This window comes from Anolis carolinensis, chromosome 3, assembly GCF_035594765.1.
Source record: "Anolis carolinensis isolate JA03-04 chromosome 3, rAnoCar3.1.pri, whole genome shotgun sequence".
Taxonomy (NCBI): domain Eukaryota; kingdom Metazoa; phylum Chordata; class Lepidosauria; order Squamata; family Dactyloidae; genus Anolis; species Anolis carolinensis.
The window spans coordinates 258,592,925-258,611,906 of record NC_085843.1 but is presented as its reverse complement, the minus strand read 5'-3'; the positions used below and the strand labels follow the sequence as shown (position 1 = coordinate 258,611,906).

The 18,982-nt window shown below is 37.5% G+C and overlaps 1 protein-coding gene across 1 annotated transcript; it reads right to left on the bottom strand.

The window, feature by feature from the left end:
• Window positions 1-448: 448 nt before the first annotated feature.
• Window positions 449-5,225, bottom strand: sucnr1 (succinate receptor 1). The gene is made up of 2 exons (XM_008106156.3): window positions 4,882-5,225; window positions 449-1,927 (listed from the first exon to the last, which is right to left on the bottom strand). The coding sequence occupies exons 1-2, from the start codon at window positions 4,882-4,884 to the stop codon at window positions 944-946; spliced, it is 987 nt and encodes a 328-aa protein (XP_008104363.1). The 5' UTR covers window positions 4,885-5,225; the 3' UTR covers window positions 449-943.
• Between the last annotated feature and the right edge of the window lie 13,757 nt (window positions 5,226-18,982).

The following is an 18,982-nucleotide window of genomic DNA, read 5'->3' as shown; positions in this document are numbered from 1 at the left end:
ATGTAAATGGGCCACTAGTTGCTCATGTGGGGGACAGGCACACCTTGTCAGTTTCTGGCCAGTGAAATTCATTTCCTGGCAACCTAGAGTAAAGATGGCTCATTCAATATTTATTTCTGGGAACACAAATTGGATATTTCAATGTCCAAAGAGTAACCTTGCACTTTCCCACCTCATTAAATTTTATACTAAATGTATTAACCTTAGAAAGCATAGGTGACATCTTTTCAGATATTTCAATCTACTGTACTATGCCCATCAGCCTCAACCAATATGGACAATTGTCAGGGATTAAGGAAATGATATTCCAAAGCATTGTGGGAAGTGATGTAAAATTCACCCTTTATTCTTCCTGTCACTGGGTAGAGCAAGATATGTCAACTGAGTCGCCCCTAATAGAGAAGCTTAAAAATCCCTGAAGAGTGGGGGCAAACACAGTTAAAATAAATTATTGAAGCATTATTACATTTATTACTTGAAGCAATACAAAAAGTCCTGAGCATGGAAATTTCCCATTGAAATGCCCACCCCACCACTGCTTTTGCAAATAAAATATCTGCAAATTTCTGTTCTTGGGAAGAGCAGCTGGCATTTTCAAAAAATACTTCAGTCAAGGTATCGCTAATCACATATCCCATGTGTTTTGAGAACAGCAATGAATTTTTGTCACATCCATATTCTGGGTTGCATTTCAAAAATTCTCAGTCATGATGCATAGTGCAGATAATTGAGAGTTGTTGGGATTTTGGGTGGAGAACTGTGCTTTGTTTCTATAACTAAAAGGGTGTTTATCTTTGTTATTAAACCCAAATATGTCTATGATACAGAGTGCTTTGTAGCATGCTATAGCGATGGTTATGATCCACGTATTGATGATGAACTCCCAGGTGCATTTCAGATCCCCTATATAAGCATAATGATTGTTTCCATTAGCCAATGTTGTTTAACCTTCTGAATGGCTCCCTTTCTGAAAGCTATTTTCACAGCAAATTGTAAACCTTTTAAAGAAATGCCTTACTTTGTTCATCAACATCTCTCTGAAGTGGTCCCCCATTAAGAAATAAAAAAGGGGATTGATCACACTGTTAAGAAAGGCAACCGGCCTTGTAAAAATGTAAATAACATTGATAGCATCCATTGCACAGGGAGAAAGCTTCCAAAATTCCATTCGAGAGGCAATCCTGATATTGCGCATAATGTGGTAGGGAGTGAAGAGCACTGAAAAGACAGCCACAGCCATCATGACTAAGGTGAGAGGTTTTTCATATGTCAGGCCACCAGAGAATTGTGAACGGTGACTTTTGAGGAAGGCATGGGTCTTCATATAAAAAAACCACATGACATACAGAGGAACTAAAAAACCAATAATTGTCAAGATCATACTGTAAATTAGGCTTTCAACAGGCTTTCCTGAACTTGCATAATCTGTGCACAAAGTTTGTTTCTCTTTATTCTGAACTGAAATGAAGATGAACATGGGTGACAATTCCAGTATGACCAGGACCCATACAGCAATTGAGAAAACCGTGGCCGTGCTTCTCTTCTGCAGAAAATGATTTCTGAAAGGATACTTCATGAGCAGATATCTGTCAAAGCTGATGAAGGAAAGGAAAAGGATGCTTGTGTATAAATTGGCATGAAGGAGGAACCTATTGGCTTGGCACCAAGTAATGTCATAGGTCCATGTTCCTTTGGAGTAACTTGACACCAGTATTGGAAGTGTGCATAGGAATGCAAAGTCTGACAATGTTAAATTGAACAAATAGATGTTACCACTTTTCCAGGTTTTGAAGCAGAAAATGTGTCCGAAAACAACAATGCTGTTACCAATGATGCCAAATATGAACTCCAAAGCATACATAGTAGTAAGGAAATGCATTTCCAAGGCATTAGATATTCCTGGGCATTCTCTGGAATCATTCACATCCTGAAAATATATAATTAATGTCAATAATAAAAAAGGAAACGGCATTTCTTTTGTTAATGAGTTTTATAGCAAATGAGATTATCTCAGCGCTATATTTCCATATCATCAGCAAAGCCCAAATGAAAATGAAACCTCTAGTAAACACTCATGCTCCATTTTTGCATAAAACATTTCATTGCCAAACTCTTCTCAAGAAATGATTTCATCGTCTTTTCTTTTTTCTTAACACTTACAAAGAACAAAGATGAACTGAATAAGAGGCAATCTTTTTACAAGAAAGGGGTGATAAGGAGGAAAAAATCCTTTCTTATGAACAATACAATCAACAATATATATCAATAAAACAGTGCAATTTCGAAATTGATTTTTTTTTTACATTCACTTAGTAAAATGAATGTCTTCATGTCTCCTGGCTATCAAACCAGCATTGAAGAAAGTGGTGCAGATGATTATATGCAGTTTGAGGCATGAATAGTGATTTCACAAACTACAGAACATTGATGCACATTATTTGGGAGGCCATGGGTAAATGAAACCGTGGATATCAAATCTCTGGTTTAGGGGGTCATTCTGTACTCTTCATTATTATTATTATTATTATTATTATTATTATTATTATTATTATTATTATTTATTCATTTTTATCCTGCTTCTTCCTCATGGGTGGATTTCAAAGCGGCATGCAAAGCTTTAAAAACACAAATACCTATACATCAATACTTAAAATACATAATCAACTTAAACATCATAACCCAATTTAAAGAAATAACCCAATTTAAATGCACCATATATAACAAATTAATAACTTACAACAAATACCATTAAAAATGTCCTCACCTCAGGCCACTGAGGTTATTTGTAAAATAAGTTATAAACACTCCTAAGACACTCCATTTTCATAAGGCCATGATGCAATTGCCAGAATCAATAAAGCATTCAGAGGTAAATATTACCAGCAGCTATCTGGCGGTGCCTATTATCATTCATCTGGGAAGGCCTAGCTCCACAAAAAGCTTTTAATTTGTGATTGAAAGGCCAGTAAAGAGGAGGGGGAGATCATACCTCTCTAGGAAGGGAATTTCAAAGCTCCGAGGCCACCACCGAAAAGGCCCTCTCTCTCGTTCCTACCGACTGCGCATGCAACGGTGGTGGGACCGAGAGAAGGGCCTCTCTTGATGATCTCAGGCCTTGAGTGGGTTGATAGGAGGAGATGCGGTCCCTCAAGTCTTCATTAAGAGATAAGAAACCAACACTGCAATTATATTCCCACTTCATACATTTAGATCCTGGGGCCTATTAAAGCAGGCTGATTTCACTTTACTGCCTTGGCAATATTTTATGGAATCTTGGAGTTTGTAGTTTGGCTAGATACTAGTGTGTTTTGGCTGAGAATCATAAACACTCCTTCCCAAACTCCAAATCTCAGAGTTCCATGAGACAGAACTAAGACAGTTACAGTGGAATTCCAATTACAAGTATGAAAAGATCTCATGCTTTCCAGACAGGGAGCATGTTCATATAAAAACAAGTTTCTGTGTGTGTAAACATAAAGACTCTATCTGCATAATTATCTAGTTCAATCTACCAGCCTAGGATCAACATGCAAGGTTTTCCATTAGATTGGAGGTGAGAAGCTGCAGAGAAGGCAGGAGTCAGCTCACTGCAATGTTTTACCATTCCAGATATGATTGGGTGTGACATTGTCATTTCCAGTTCCATGAAGTTGCCAGAATGGGGTTAAATTTGAGTTTTGCAGATTCAGTGCCATATTGATATTGGAGCTATTCACCTCCTCCAGATATTTTATTGAATATTTGTCAATCAGATGTCCTGGATGTAAATTCATTTTCAATATCTCTTCCCTCTCTAATGAACAAGCAATAATTAATTACAGTTAAAAGATTTAACTGGGAAAGCATCTATAATGTCCCAAACATATTATGAATAGGTTTGGAATGAGATCATTTGTGTAAAACTAGTTGAAATAAGACTGGGTTAGTCACGCTTCAGTCCCGTTGAAATCAGTAGGTTTTGGATTACAGGATGGCTGATAGTGAAACTTATACTTATCTTCTGAGAAGGAAGCCCCCCCCCCCTGAGTTTAGTGGGGCTTATTTTCAGATCTGTCTATATGAATTGACACTACAGGTGGGAGTGAGTCTAATCCAAGCTCTATAAGAAAGCTTTTCTTCAGAGCTCAAAATTTCAGTAACATATATATTAGTAATAACAATGGACCAAACAAATATGATTAGGGATATATTAGGCAAATTCTACTACTTTTTTGTAGACTTTGAAAAATATATAACATTTCTTTTACATATGTTTTCAACTTATTCTATGAATTAAACACACAGAAAATGTTCTTTATGCTGCTGCAGCTAGATGTAGCTCTTCACTGCTATACCCAATACTCTGAAGAGGACATCCCAGAAATATAGCTCATATATTACAGGATCGTTATCCATGCCTTCTCTGGTATTATATTTTTATTATACTGCTAATTCTATTAAAATGCTAGTGTAAATATATAACCTTAAATTCTGATTAACTTATGAAAACTTCATGCTTACTAAAACAAAGAAAAAATGCATCTCAATTTTTGGTGCAGCTGAAAGTCATGTACATTTTTAAAAAAATATATTCAGAAACAACAGATGTAACATGAATTATAGAACAATATAATACAATTTTAATGATTATCTTATTAATAAGATTACCTTGAACTGCAACATTGATGCTGAAAATAATCACAGCATTTGTACTATCCAGGATAAAGAAGATTTTAGGGGCAAGAATTTCTGCCCTAACCAGTTTTGTTTCTGTCTTAAATTTTGTGTGGATATATTTACAGTATCAATACAAAACATACAAGAGAAATCCCTTCTATGGGTGAGGAAAGGAGGAAGAAAAGCTCACATAGTCTGTTGCAGAAAAAAATGAAATAATCTTACCATTCTGTAGCATGGGCATCAGCTCTTACTAAAAACACTTTGACCATGATCTGATGAAGGATTCAAATTGAAAAGGGCCCATTTACATACGATACTGAAAGTAGTTAATGATTCACAAAAGCTGGGGATTTATCTGGCTGAGACAGTCATGTAGGCTGTTCCACAAAAGGTATTGCAAAATTACCTTCAACGACATATTGCAAAATTCCTTCTGACTAAAACCGTTGAAACACTGGAAATGTTTTGTCTCCTATGACAACAAAGACATAATTCTTAAGAGCTCAAGTATATTCTTCTAGTTCATTCCCACTCCCAACTGGTTTCTATTGGGCAAGGAATGCTGGCAGATACTTAAAAGCTCAAAAACAAATATTTTAGAATTATTTAGAAATGTAGAAAGTATTTCTTATGAGAAAATAAAGTACTTTATATCTATAGACAACTTCCTCTAGCTAATCATCAGACCACATCACCTGAAACATTCAGCTTTAGGCCAAGCAAAAACCCTATTTGCATTTATTTGAGAAAACAAATATATCCCAAACACATTATTGTATGATGTCAGTATCCTGCATCATTTGCATCATCGGATATAGGGGCATTTACGGATATGCTGACCCATTTATTGCTCCTTGAAGCATGGTGCAACTGTGATACTTCAGTGCCCAGTGGTCCTGTAACAATACTTCTGGTTAGGAGTGTAATTTTCCCCCTTTGCAGTTCCACTACTCCACTAGGGTTTTTTTTATTTCCTTAAAACAACTTTACAATCTTAGTTAAACACAATCTTTAATTGCTGTGAGACCAGAGTGGGAGATCAGGACAATCTGCCCTCTGGTGTCACTTCTGTGCTGGCATACCAGCACAGATACAGATTGATTAGATTATACAAGATATATACAAGATGCTGAACTAGAGGATGATCAGAGACTATTGACAGGTTTTCCTATCAATAACAGAGGATGTGTTTTTTTGGCAGGGAGGTGACAGACCAACAATGACTTGCGCATGCCATTGTACATCAGGAACCGTCACTAAAGGTGACAGTTCTGCTTCGTTTATGGTTGCTACCTTCATGCAATAAAATCCCAGTATTTTTATTTAGCTGGATTGTGGAACAGGGTGTTTCATGGCTCATCTGATCATTTAATTAATTTTGCAATTGTATAGTGAGCTATTGCTAAATTTGCCTCATGGATAAATTGGCCTAAATTATTGAAATGTCCAGTAGCCTAAGTATGACTATATAGTTCCTATTAGATGGATTGATTGATTGATTGATAGATGATAGATAGATTAGATAGAGTTAGACAGATATTCCCTCTTTACAAAAAAAAAAAGTTGCAACCAAATTACAGATTCTTCCAATACGTCTGGATTTCCTCCTTAGAAACTTACTGATCCCATTAATCAGTCCAAGCTAATTAATTAACAAAAGCATAGGTTTTGCACAATCATTATAAATTTTCAAAGCCTTTTATATGTTTTACTTCAGAACCATCACAGCTTCCTGTAAGGCAGGTGAGCAGCAAAATATGCTTCAGCTGTACAGTACACTACTCTATTTTTATACGAATGTATGTTGCATATTGGATTACCAATCTCTGCTTGTTGCCAAATCCCAATTATATTCAGATAGTAATTTTTGTGTTTACTTATGAAATATTATATACAAGCCAGCCAAAGCTAGGTAGTCATTAGATCCTATTGATTTATATGCACACACTTAATTCTTTCACTGAAACCTACATGACTTGAGCGTGCTCAAGTGTAGCTAAATCATTTTTAAAAATTAGGGTTCAATTTCACACAAATTAAAAGAAATTTTCTGCTTCCCATCAACCAAAACTCCTCAATGGTCCAACAACACATTTATTGAAAGGAACGACAAATAAGTGGTAACAAATTATTTTTACAACTTAGAATAATCATATTGCATCCCTTTCCCTTAGTTGTTTGATGCTAAATACACAGAATATGAAGTTTTGGAACAACCATCGTCATTTTTAACAATAAGAAGAAATAAGGAATGAGAAATTTACTACATTTCCCTAGTGACCAGACCAGACTCATAAACTGATGCATGGAGACTGAGAAACTGGGCTGGGTATTTGAAGCTGTGTCAGCATACAAGGACAGTGCAAATGTCTAAGGGACTAATCTGATGAAATTGCAGAGATGGAACTGATATACCATCTCCATGGTCGTTTCTCCAGTTTCTCACATTTATTCAGTTTCCCTCTTCTTCTGTTACCCTCTGAGGTCCATGGAAAACATTTGCCCAAAACAGATAAATAATAGTTTTTATTGAATTTAACCAGATGTCAAAATAAGCTGGAACTGTAGATAAACTAGTGTGGACATATGGACTGAGTTCTTCATCTTTAAGACAAACATTCCATCTATGATTTCTTGGCATCCAATAGGAGGTAGCCTTTGGATTTACTTCTATCCCAACCATCCAGAATAATAGTCTTACAAAAAACCATGGGATTGTTTTTCTGGTATGGTAAGAAAATGACATATGCTAGTTCCAGTTGGATCACACTGTCACAATAAGCAAGCTGTAAAAAGATTGTCCATGGCACATTTAACCAATCCGGTTGTGGAGGTGGTCACAGTGCATGCAGCAATACTGTGACCACCTGTAATCAGCTAGGGCATCCATGAAACTCTAGCTGGCTCATTGCAATGTCTAAACCCAACCATTGAGCAAATGTAAGTTCCCTTGGTCTGCACATTATACTCCTATTGGTGAAGCCTATAATTATACCGAGCTTTTAAGATGCTGCTAAAGGAAAGGGGCCTTTATTATTTCACCTAGTTTGGCACAAATGCAGATGAACTTGTTTAATAAAGTAAAACCAATCAGTTTCTAAACATTAAATATGGTGTGCTCCATTATGCCGACATGGGTTCCAACTAAATTAATACATAACAGGTCTGCTTGGATGCTTCCTTCCATACCAAAGATACTGTATGTTACAGATATGAGTAAGAATCTGGTTTTCTTGATACTATTGATAATTGCACCATTGGGACAGCTCAAATTGAAAGTAATGTGCATTTAGGGAGTGTAAGCTCAGTTTAATTCATACTGACAACACCATGGCTGATCTCCAGGACTTGATTTCTGAATCTACTTTTCTTGCTATAAACAAGATCACTGGCTCACATTCAATGGCTTCTTGAGAGGTATGTTTATATATTCGCAGTGCAATGGACATTTCCTGTGCCCTCTACTAAAGAGAGCATATTTTAGCCAAATATAAAAGACAACAAAAATTTGAACTTTGGTAACATTTCCCCTCTTGAAATTAAAAACTGTATAAATGTTGAAAATCTAAATTGATAGTAATATTATTCATGTAAAGAATTCCAACTGGTGGCTTATCTATTAGTGAATAAAAATGCCTGAAGACTCAGTATGCTGGTACTTGTTTAAAAAAAATCACAAAATACTTCAAAATGGAAATGATTCAACTCTATATTTAGATGAATAAGGCAGTGGCGTCAGTAGTTGGGTGTGAGAGATGCAAACCACACCAGATGATGCCATCAGCAAGAGAGAGAGAGACCTAAATGACTGCCTATAATTTTTTTGTGTGTTGCTTCAGCAGAAATGTATTTTTTAAAATAAAAATATCCCTGTAGGTAGATACAATCACAAAACCCTTTTTTAAGGCTAGCTTACATGTTCTATAATATAAAGTACCTCTAAGGCTAAACTGTATATTATTCGTAATCTTCTAATGAGAATGTGTTTTTGTAACATCTGTCATTATTTTCCAATTAAGATGATGATTCAAATCACATGGCTTTGTCTCTGTGCTATACAAACATGCAATGTGGTTTTTGTTGCTAGTGGGTTTTTTAAATAGTAACTGATTCTGGGAAGGGGAGAGGAGGGATTTTTTTTTAGCATTTTAACTATAGTATTGTATGGTCTGACACATTGAACTGGATTATATGGCAATGTGGACTCAGATCACCAGTCCAAAGCAGATATTGTGGATTACCTGCCTTGATATTCTGGGTTATATGGCTGTGTGGAAGGGCCCTTAGATAGCAGTGCTTTCTGATGGTTTAATGTGCATAGGCTTTGTTATAGAGGGCATGATATAAAATTTCCCTCAGGCTAAGTACCACGTTTACTCAAATCTAGTGCGCCATTGAATCTAATGAACACCTCAATTTTCAAGACCCTGAAACCAAAAAAAAAAAAAAAAAAGATTTGCTGGTGAATGCAATGTGCAGCAGCAAACTTGCACTCTTTGTCATATGTTCCAAAAAGGTCTGCATTACAGTTGCTGTATGCTTAGAACTCCTTCTTTAAAAATAAAAAGTAACACCAAATAATCAAGTAACCTTTTTTTAATATTTTTATTTGTAAGTTTTTCAAATGCATAAAAGAAAAAACACACATACATTACACGATAACAAGGACAATTACAAAGACAACAACCTAACGAACGAGACACACATAACCCAACCAATTCGCCTTCCGAACCTTTTGCACGGCAATACTCTTTTCCCCCCACCTCTGCGGCTCCCTTAGGTACCCTTGGGCCCTAAGTTGGTTGATCATTATAGTCCCCCTCAGTTGGTATTTTCTTTGTCCATATATTGTTCCACTGGACACCAATTGGTCTCCCTTCTTAACGCATCGTCCTGTTTTATATACTGAGTCAGTAGATCCATATTCTTAATGTCTATAAGTTTTAACAACCAATTTTCTTTCGACGGTGTTTCTTGAGTTTTCCATAATTTGGCCAGAGTTATCCTGGCTGCCGTCACCATATATGTAAAAAGTTTCTCCATATTCTGGTCCATCGGGAAGTCCGTTATTCCTAGTAGGAAGTATTCTGGTCTCAGGTCGAATTTTTTTCCTATTATCTTTTCCATTTCTTTATGTATAATTTGCCAAAACTTTCTCACTCTCTTACAATTCCACCACATGTGCATAAAGTCCCCAATGTGTTTCCCACATTTCCAACATTTACCATCTCCCTTTCCCTTGCTCATTTTAGATAGCTTAGCCGGCGTAAGGTACCATCTATAAAAGATTTTGTACCAGTTTTCCTTTAATTCTACTGCGTATGTATATTTAATATTTGTATTCCATATTCTTTCCCATTCCGACATATTTATCGTGTGGCCTACCTCCTTGGCCCATTTTATCATAACTTCTTTAACCTGATCTTCCTCCGTTTCCCAGATTAGTAACTGTTGGTACAGTAACTTTATGATTTTTTTATCGGATTTTAACACTCTATCCCAGACTGTGTCTTTTTTTTCAAATCCCATTTTCTGATCTTCTCTGAAACTTTCTTTTAGTTGCCAGTAGTTTAACCATGACATGGATGATTCCAATTGTTTAATTTCCTCATAGCTTTTCAACCTGTATTCTTGATTTTCTATGTTTAGTAGCTGTCTGTACGATAGCCATTTTCCCTTGGGGAGTTCCCTCATATGCTCTGCCTCCATCGGCGAGAGCCACATCGGAACCTTAGTATAAAATCTACCTTTATATTTGTCCCATGTTTCTATCAACGCTGCTCTTATGTAGTGCTGTTTGAAACACTTTTCCTTTTTGCTTTTCTCCCTCCATAGATAGCTGTGCCATCCTTTGTTTAAATCATATCCTTCTAGATCTAGCATTTTTTTTATCTTTCAAGTTAGACCAGTCCTTGACCCAACTTAAACTCGCTGCCTCGTAGTATAAAAGTAGATCTGGGAGCCCAAGGCCTCCTCTTCTCGTATCGTCTTTCAAATACTTGAAGGCAATTCTGGCCTTTTTACCTTCCCATAAAAAATTATTAATATCTTTTTGCCAATTTTTTATGATTTTTTTGTTTCTCAGAATCAGTATGTTTTGGAACAGAAAGAGGGCCTCGGGCAGAATCTTCATTTTAATTGTTGCTATCTTTCCTAGAAGGGAAAGTTTAAGTGGTCTCCACCTGTTCATTTTGTCCTTTATCTCCCTCCATCTCTTTTCATAGTTGTTTTTTAAGAGTTGGGCATTACTCGCTGTTAGCTCTATCCCTAAGTACTTGATCTTTTTCACTATTTCAATACCCGTTTTCTTATTCAGATTCTCCTTGTTCTTCTGTATCATATTCTTCGTTAGAATTTTGGTTTTTTCTCGATTTATTCTAAACCCTGTCACTTCTCCAAAGTTGGCAATTGTTTCCCACCAAAGGTGAAACTGTTCTAAAGGATTCTCAATTAGACAGACGAGATCGTCCGCAAAAGCCCGTATTTTATAACTGTGATTTCTAATCCTAAGTCCCTTGAGGTCGCTATTTTTTCTGATTGCCTCTAGTAGAATTTCCAGCATCATAATGAACAGCAACGGGGAGAGTGGTCACCCCTGTCTTGTCCCTTTTTGTATATTTATATTGTCCGATAGTTGACCATTTGTTATTATTTTCGCTGTTTGTTCTGAATATATTGCTTTGGTTGCAGAGATAAAGTAATATCCGGCATCCATTTCTTTGAGAATTTCTATGATACAAAACCAGTTAACGTTGTCGAACGCCTTTTCGGCGTCCAAGAATAGGAAAGCAATTTCCTTTTGTGGGTTCTTATCGTAAAATTCTATGGCGCTCAATATTGTCCTGATGTTTTCCCTCATATGTCTACCTGGCAGGAACCCTGCTTGCTCTTCTTTAATCCTATCCTTTAAAACTTCATTGAGTCTGGCCGCTAATATACTTGTGAAGATTTTATAGTCTGTGTTCAGCAGCGATATTGGTCTATAGTTTTTTACGTTTGCCATGTCTGCTTTATCTTTTGGGAGAAGTGTTATGTTTGCCTCCTTCCATGTTGCCGGGACTTTCCCATCTACGAGGATTTTATTCATCACCCGCTGTAGTAATCAAGTAACCTTGATGGGAAGAAAAGAAAGATAGGGGAAAATTGGAAGGAGGGAAGATGGAAGGAAAAGAAAAAAAGGAGGATGAGAAGGAAGGAAGAAGATGAATAGAGAAGGCAAGAAAAGAGGAAGAAAGCTAAGGAGGAGGGAGGGAGGAGAAGAAAGAAAAGGAAGAGGAAAAGAGAGAAGGTAGGGAAAAAGCTGCCAATGCCTCTTCCTTCGCTCCCAAGACCTGTCCCCTTCACTTTGGCTCACTAGAGCCAAGGCCGCCTTCTGCTGCTGGTGAGGGCCCCTTCCTTGCACCAGCCTCAACTGGGCCCTGATGGATGCCTTCCCCTACCTGTCTACACTGCCCCAGAAGGTTGAAGGTAGTGCAGAGCTGGTGGGGGTGGCCCTGACTCTGGCAAACTGGTGAGCCCCAGAAACAGAAGAGGAGGAGGAGAAGGTAAAGGCAGCGGCAACTCAGAGCAGACAGGGAGGCTGGTGTGCACTCTTGCTGCCTCTCCTGTATTCATCCGCCTGCCCACACATTACTAGTTTACCATTTTGCGCAGTTCTAAAGTGCACCCCAATTTTGGCATGCTCTTTGGCCAAAGAAGGTGTGCCTTATATTCGCGTAAATACTGTATATAATGTGGATATGAAATATAAATGAATTTCATGTTTACATTGGGCCCATCTTCAGAATATCCCATGATGTGCGTACAAGGAAATACAAGTATTCCAAAATCCCCTTTCCCCAAAAAAAAGTTGAAATCCAAAACACTTTTGGTCCTAAACATTTTGGATAATGGATACTCAACCTGCATTGTGTTCCAGTCATTGAAAAGAGGGAACTAACAACTGTTCTTCAGTTTGATATGAGCTTGTGAGATACAATTCTTTTATCTTACCACCTCATCAGATGGGCCACTTTGTCTGTCCTACACCACTTATTCTCCCCCTTTCAGGACAGAACACATTACATGACACATGTGTACTTTCAGCTGGGCTCCATCTAGAAAAGGGGAAGCAATCGCTGTATGCCGCCACTGTGGCAACAAAGGAGTCTTCCCGTGTTGCCCTACCTGCCATGGAGGGAAGTTAGGCAGTGATGCTTCCTCCATGGAATGGGGGAAAGGCAAGTCATATGATGCTGTTCATGGAGTGATGCCTTCTCCACGCTACCCACTGGGAGCCCATGAATTCACAATGAAGTCTGGCAAATTCATGGGCCTTTGTGATGAGGTCCTTAAATAGTGTACAGGCAGTCCCTAAGTTACAAACAAGATAGGTTCTGCAGATTTGTTCTTAAACTGACTTTGTTTGTAAGTCAGAACAGGTACATTTTTTTCAGTGTAATTCTAGACATATATATATATATATATATATATATATATATATGCACTGCATATTAGCTTTGGATACTACAGAGAAGAGTGATATTTGTTTTACTGTCTGTGCCCCTGTTCAGAAGATTTCACCTCACTTTCTGTCCCTGTGAGAATTGGATTTTGAATTGGGTTTGTTGTGAAAATAAGGATTAATGAGAAACCTTCAGAGGAGACCCCTCTTCCCCATGATAACTCTTCCATGAGTGAATTTCCATTCCAATTGGTAGATTTCTCTCACTTCCTGTTGTCTCACCCCCCCCCCCCCCTTAACTATAAGTCATTTGTAAGCCAGGTGTTTGAAACTCGGGGCCTGCTCATATTGATTTTTTGTCATTAATAGATTATGGTGCTCAATGTATTATGCCACTTTTGGGGGATGGCATCATCTTCTTGTACTGTAGGTAGCCTTTCTTCTTTGGAATTCCTGAAACATTGGCAAATCATAGAAAATATGTCAGAATTGGTATTTCCTCATTTTTACATATTATTTTTCCATGGCATAGCAAATAAAATGTAATATTGTGCCAGTAAATGATGTCAATGTGAGTAGGATTTTGATCACTTATCAACAACTCTCACTTGACTTACAGACTTTCCCGTAAATACCAGCCATGTTTGTGTCAGGAGGCTTATCATGAAGATTTGTGCCACAGCCATGGTAAATTGCCTTAATGAATAGACGATGAGAATGAAATTTGCTCATTTAATAAGGACATTTTGTTGGCCTGGAGTTTTTGCTGCCATACACACACAAAGTAAACTCAGACTTATTCCCACACCCTTCCCTATTATTTTACAGATATATCTTCTGCATATTCATTCATACTCTTCTCTTCCACAATAGTACAATAACGAGTTGTTGGCACATGCACCTGGAATTTTTAAAAAATGTGTGTGTACTGTTTCACGTGGCTTTTATTGCTTTACATTTTTATTGTGATCATTTTTAATTAATTGTTTTTGAAAGCTAACTTGAGTCCCACTCTGGGAGAAAGGCAGCATAAAATGGAAAGGAGGAAAAAGAAGAAGATTAAAATTAGTTATCCCAATTTGTTAAGATTTTAAATATTTTTTTAAATTTATTTTAATACTATTGAGATGTGAATGAAGTTAACACTCACCTCCACCGGGTGTGGTCCAAACTTGCCTTATCAGCAGCTGCTCATAATAATTAACACCATAAGGTTTTCTTTAACACACACACACATACTTGATCCTGTTACTACTTATTGTAACAACTTTTGGGTCGACCTCTATAGTTTATGGGGCTTAATGGGTCCCCCAAAATATCTCCTTTGGGGCTTACCTGGGGGGCTTACCTGTCTCCCATTGGGTTCTGAGGTTCCGTAGGGAGAAGCCCAAGGATGGCTTTCTAATAATGACCAGCGGGGATAGCAAACTATCACTGTGGAGTGTCCCAGGGGTTAGGTGCTTTGCCCAGAGGTTGGTTTGGCAGGTAGTCAGAGAATGATACTTGGCCTCATGGCATAGCCCCATGCTCCCTGCACAACTAGTTACTGAGTTGCATTTGCCAGTTTTAAAATAGGTCAATAAATGACTCATTATTTCTCCATATCTTTGCGTCAGGTCTCTTTATTTCGCAGTGGGGTTCAATGTGAAGTTTTTTCCTAACTTTGCTATCGGTCATTTTACTTATATTTCTTTTCAATATTTTGACTCTAACAGTGTAATAAATGAAATAACTAATTGTGAATTACTGGAACATTTGGATTTAGGAAGAACATACTTTGTTTACAATCAAAAAGGCTACCTCATACAAAGGTAAACTCTCCATCACTGTAAGTTTTTTTTAGATGGCTGCCTTTCGGCAATACCTTAGCTGTGGATTCTTGTATTAGCAGAGGGTTGGTCTAGATTGCCCTTGAATTACCTTCTAACTCTATGATTCTATTATCATTGTTTAAAACCAAACTGCAGAATTATGCCTATTGTTCAAATATATTAAAATATGTTACCTGATCTGTGTGAGGCCAAAGCATCTTCTTATACATGGTATGGACTTTATACCGATAAAATCTACCTGGCTTTCAGCCTGCCTGCCCGCCTACCCCAATATAAATGCAAAAGAGTCAGACTGATAAATTAGTTTCTAGCATCATTGGCAATTTGGGGGGGGGGGGAGGTATTTTAAATATATATTTTTTGCTGCAACAGTTTTGTAAATAATGTAAACAAATAGTCTCTAAATATATCTTCGATAAAAAACAAACATAAATTAGTAGAAAGCAAACAGATGTACTATTGGTTTAGCTTGGCCTGCAGATTGCTCAGATGAATTATGGGCTACAGCTGTCATATTTAGTCTAGGTGGTATTCTTATATTTATTCTAACTGGATAATAAGGAGAGCGAGAAATGCAAAGCAGAACCAGGATGAGTAGAATTAAGTTAATGGCTTCACACTGCTCAGGGCTGATTTTGCAGCATAAGATATCAAAATTTAAACACACTGATTAATGGAGGAGTTGACTATTGAATGGAAAAAATCTGGTTTATCCTGTGCACAAATCTTTTTAAACTCTCTGTAAATTTGGTTTCAGTATTCTGGGTGATCATCCAGAAAAATACAGAAATGCACAATGTACACTGTATATAGCCATATAACCAACCAACTATGGAATTCTATTCATGTTTAATAAAAGATAAACCCTACTTATTCAGTTGGGATTTAACTGAGTCTTCTAGATTAATCCTCAAAAGGTTTGGATTACAACTCCCATCATTTTCAGCCACAATACATCCAATGTCTATGCTGGCTAGGGATTCCAGCAAAGCCTGAAAATATTACTTCTGGACTATATGTATATTCCATAATTCTATCATTCTATCATTCACTAACCAATAGAGACATTGTCCTCATAGAGGATTCTGGGATATAATACACATAATCCCCAGAGAACACAGATATTGCTCTTAGTACTATAGTACAACAGTATTTTTCTAATTTCTTCTCCTAGGAAACAAATTCTAGGACTTCCCACTTAATGTTGACCAATGTCAAAAGGATTAGTTAGAACTACACTAGATCCTGTGTCTGTAGATTGAAATAACTGTATTGGTATGTCATCTGTTCATGGTGATTTGTTTTGCTTTGATGCTCTGAGTATAGCTTCTACTTCCCTTTCCAAAATTGGAGGTTCATCTTCATATGGTTGTTTCTTTAATGAATCCACCACCCTTTCATCTCTTTGATGTAGTTCTTCTGTGTATTGTTTCCATCATCTTTTTTGTTTCTACTTGGTCATGTAATGTGTTCCCATGCTGGTTCTAGATGTTGGAGCTAGAGCTAGAAAAAAAATAAAGAATTACCAGCAAAATAAAGTTTTAATAAAGTTGGAAAGGGAAAAAGGGAGGGAAGGAACTGGAGGAGTTGAAAAGAAAGTTCAGTCTGCTAATCAAAACAACAGCACAACAGGAGATGAAAGTGGATGAAAGGTTCAGAGGAGGACTTTATGACTTGAAGCGAGAAAGATAGGGCCTTGAAGGGAGACCAGAGAGCTCAGCGAGAAGAGGGAGAGAGAGGTGAAATGTAAGCTACTGACAAGAACTAATAAGAGAGAACAAAAGGACTGAACTTTGCACATGCTCAAAAAAGTTCTGACAATAAAACCAAACTACACATCTCACATTTGGCACCCAATGGTTTTGCTCCACACATTAAATCTATTGTATTTTAAATCTCCTTGTCTCTAGTGTCTAATCGAAATAGATAACAGTGGTTTTCATGGAGCACCTAGCCTCAACATAGAGCACCCTCATTCTTGGTTTAATTTTCCCTTTCAGGTTTTGTGGAAGAGGTATCTTGTTGTTGTTTTTTTTATTTTGTTTTGTTGTGTCTTTCTACTCTAATTGGTCTAAGCAAGAGGATTTCAACCCCTATCTGACAAATGGAAACACAGGCCTTCTTTTCTGGTGAATGTGAAAATGAACAGAATACTATGGACATAGAAAATGGAATTTAGAGAACCCAATAACTCCAAATGAGTAATGACTACATTTCATTGAGTTTTTAAACATTTCTGTTATAGGAGATTTCCATAAAAAATTGGCAAGAGTCTTCTTCCAAATGAAGCAGCTTTTGCAAATCTCTACATAGCTTATTTTCTCTCCACATGGCCATACACATCCGGAACTGGGGGTGCCACCATGCAATATTGCATTGCAAAACCCAACCAGGGACATTAATGACCTTTAGGCATTACAAAATGATTCAAACCATTACAAGAATGCGCCTAGCCTCTTGGTAATTATACTATGGTTGCACTAATCCATTTAGTGCCTTATTTAGTTTTTTCTAGTGGCACAATTAATGATTGAATTAATATGAAAATGCCAGGTTTGCACAATGGCAACATTACTCATAACTGGAAAACCTATACTTAGAAAACTGACCTCTCCTTTCCTAGGAATTCAAGCATGGCTATTTGAAATAGTATATTACATGAAGACCTAGTTCTGATGTAATGAGAAAGAAGATAGAGTTTCCCTTTATGTGAACAAGTTAAGATGAAACTCCAGGCTCCCGTCTTATATGTGCCTTTTAGCTTCTCATAAAAAGATTTTGCCATCCAACCCCCCAAAATAAAGAGCCGACACAACATACTTGAGTTTAAAACTGGGCAGCTTTATTGAATGTTATCTAATTAAGTCTTTATAACTTGCAACTTGAAGCTAACTCTAAAGTGTTTCTAGAAATTTGGTGAGGCATAAAGCCCATGTGGTGGCCCTTCCCAACCTACCCCTTAGCTGAATTTGGGCGAAACACCAAGTCCCTGGCTTAACTAAACCTTGATGACCTAAAGGGGAATGTGGTGGAGAGTTCTGCCCCAAGGATAATTGAGGTCATACTCTCCCATTCCTAGACCATAATAGTTCACCCTCGCCAGGATTGTTTGAACCCTAGGTGAAGGTTTCCATTTCTGGCCTACACACAAAATGAGGTGCCTTGGGGTGTACATTGAAGGATGTAATCCCTTACCATTTTCGCTATCCCTATTTAATTGACCACATGTCCCAATTTGCCATTGTACACAGTATAGGGTAAGCGAAAAACCCTCCTAGAACATAAGAGAGAGAAAATCCTACCCGACCCCGCTAGGCAACGAAATTGTTATACTGTTAGTAGCAGGCGGGCCGACGTGCAGGATACAACTGATGAGGGGCAGGCAGCTTCCTAGAAGTCCAGCCTCCCAGCGAGTCTCCCTTTCGGAGGGAGGTAGCAAAGCTGCTTTCTTCCCCCAGCTCTGTGGGCGGGGGGGGGGGGGGGGGGAGTTGATTGCTTTCAATTTTAAACAAATCACAGTTCCTTGCTATGTCTAAAGTTGGAGAACGGTGTGTTTTAAAAAATCATAATGAGTAAAAACAAACTAAGGGAACACTGTAGTTTCTGTTTTTGATTATCCATGAAGTTCATAGTCAAAGGGAGATATGCCATTTAAATAGGTGTTTCTGATTTGCTGAAGCTCTCCTACTCTAGTGGATGGGAAGGAGAGCATGCAGGCCCAATACACCTGCATTCACAAGGTGACAAAGCATGGTTTCAAGAAATCTGAAACATGTGGCAATCAAATTTTGATGTGTTTTTACAATTTAGAATTTTCTGATGTCTGACAATGAGTCTGAAAAATAGAGCTCAGCCATGAACTAAGATCTAAATCAGAAGTTGGGAATTTTAGTAGGTTCTGGGGCTGGTTTTGTTTCTCTTAAAAAGGGCAAAGTAGACTTTGCTGTTTTCAAATGAAAATATGGTAACCCATCTTTCTGGAGTGTACTTGCTCTATAGCATGATTCTCACTGCAGGAAGATTCAATGAGAATAATTCAGGTTATTTT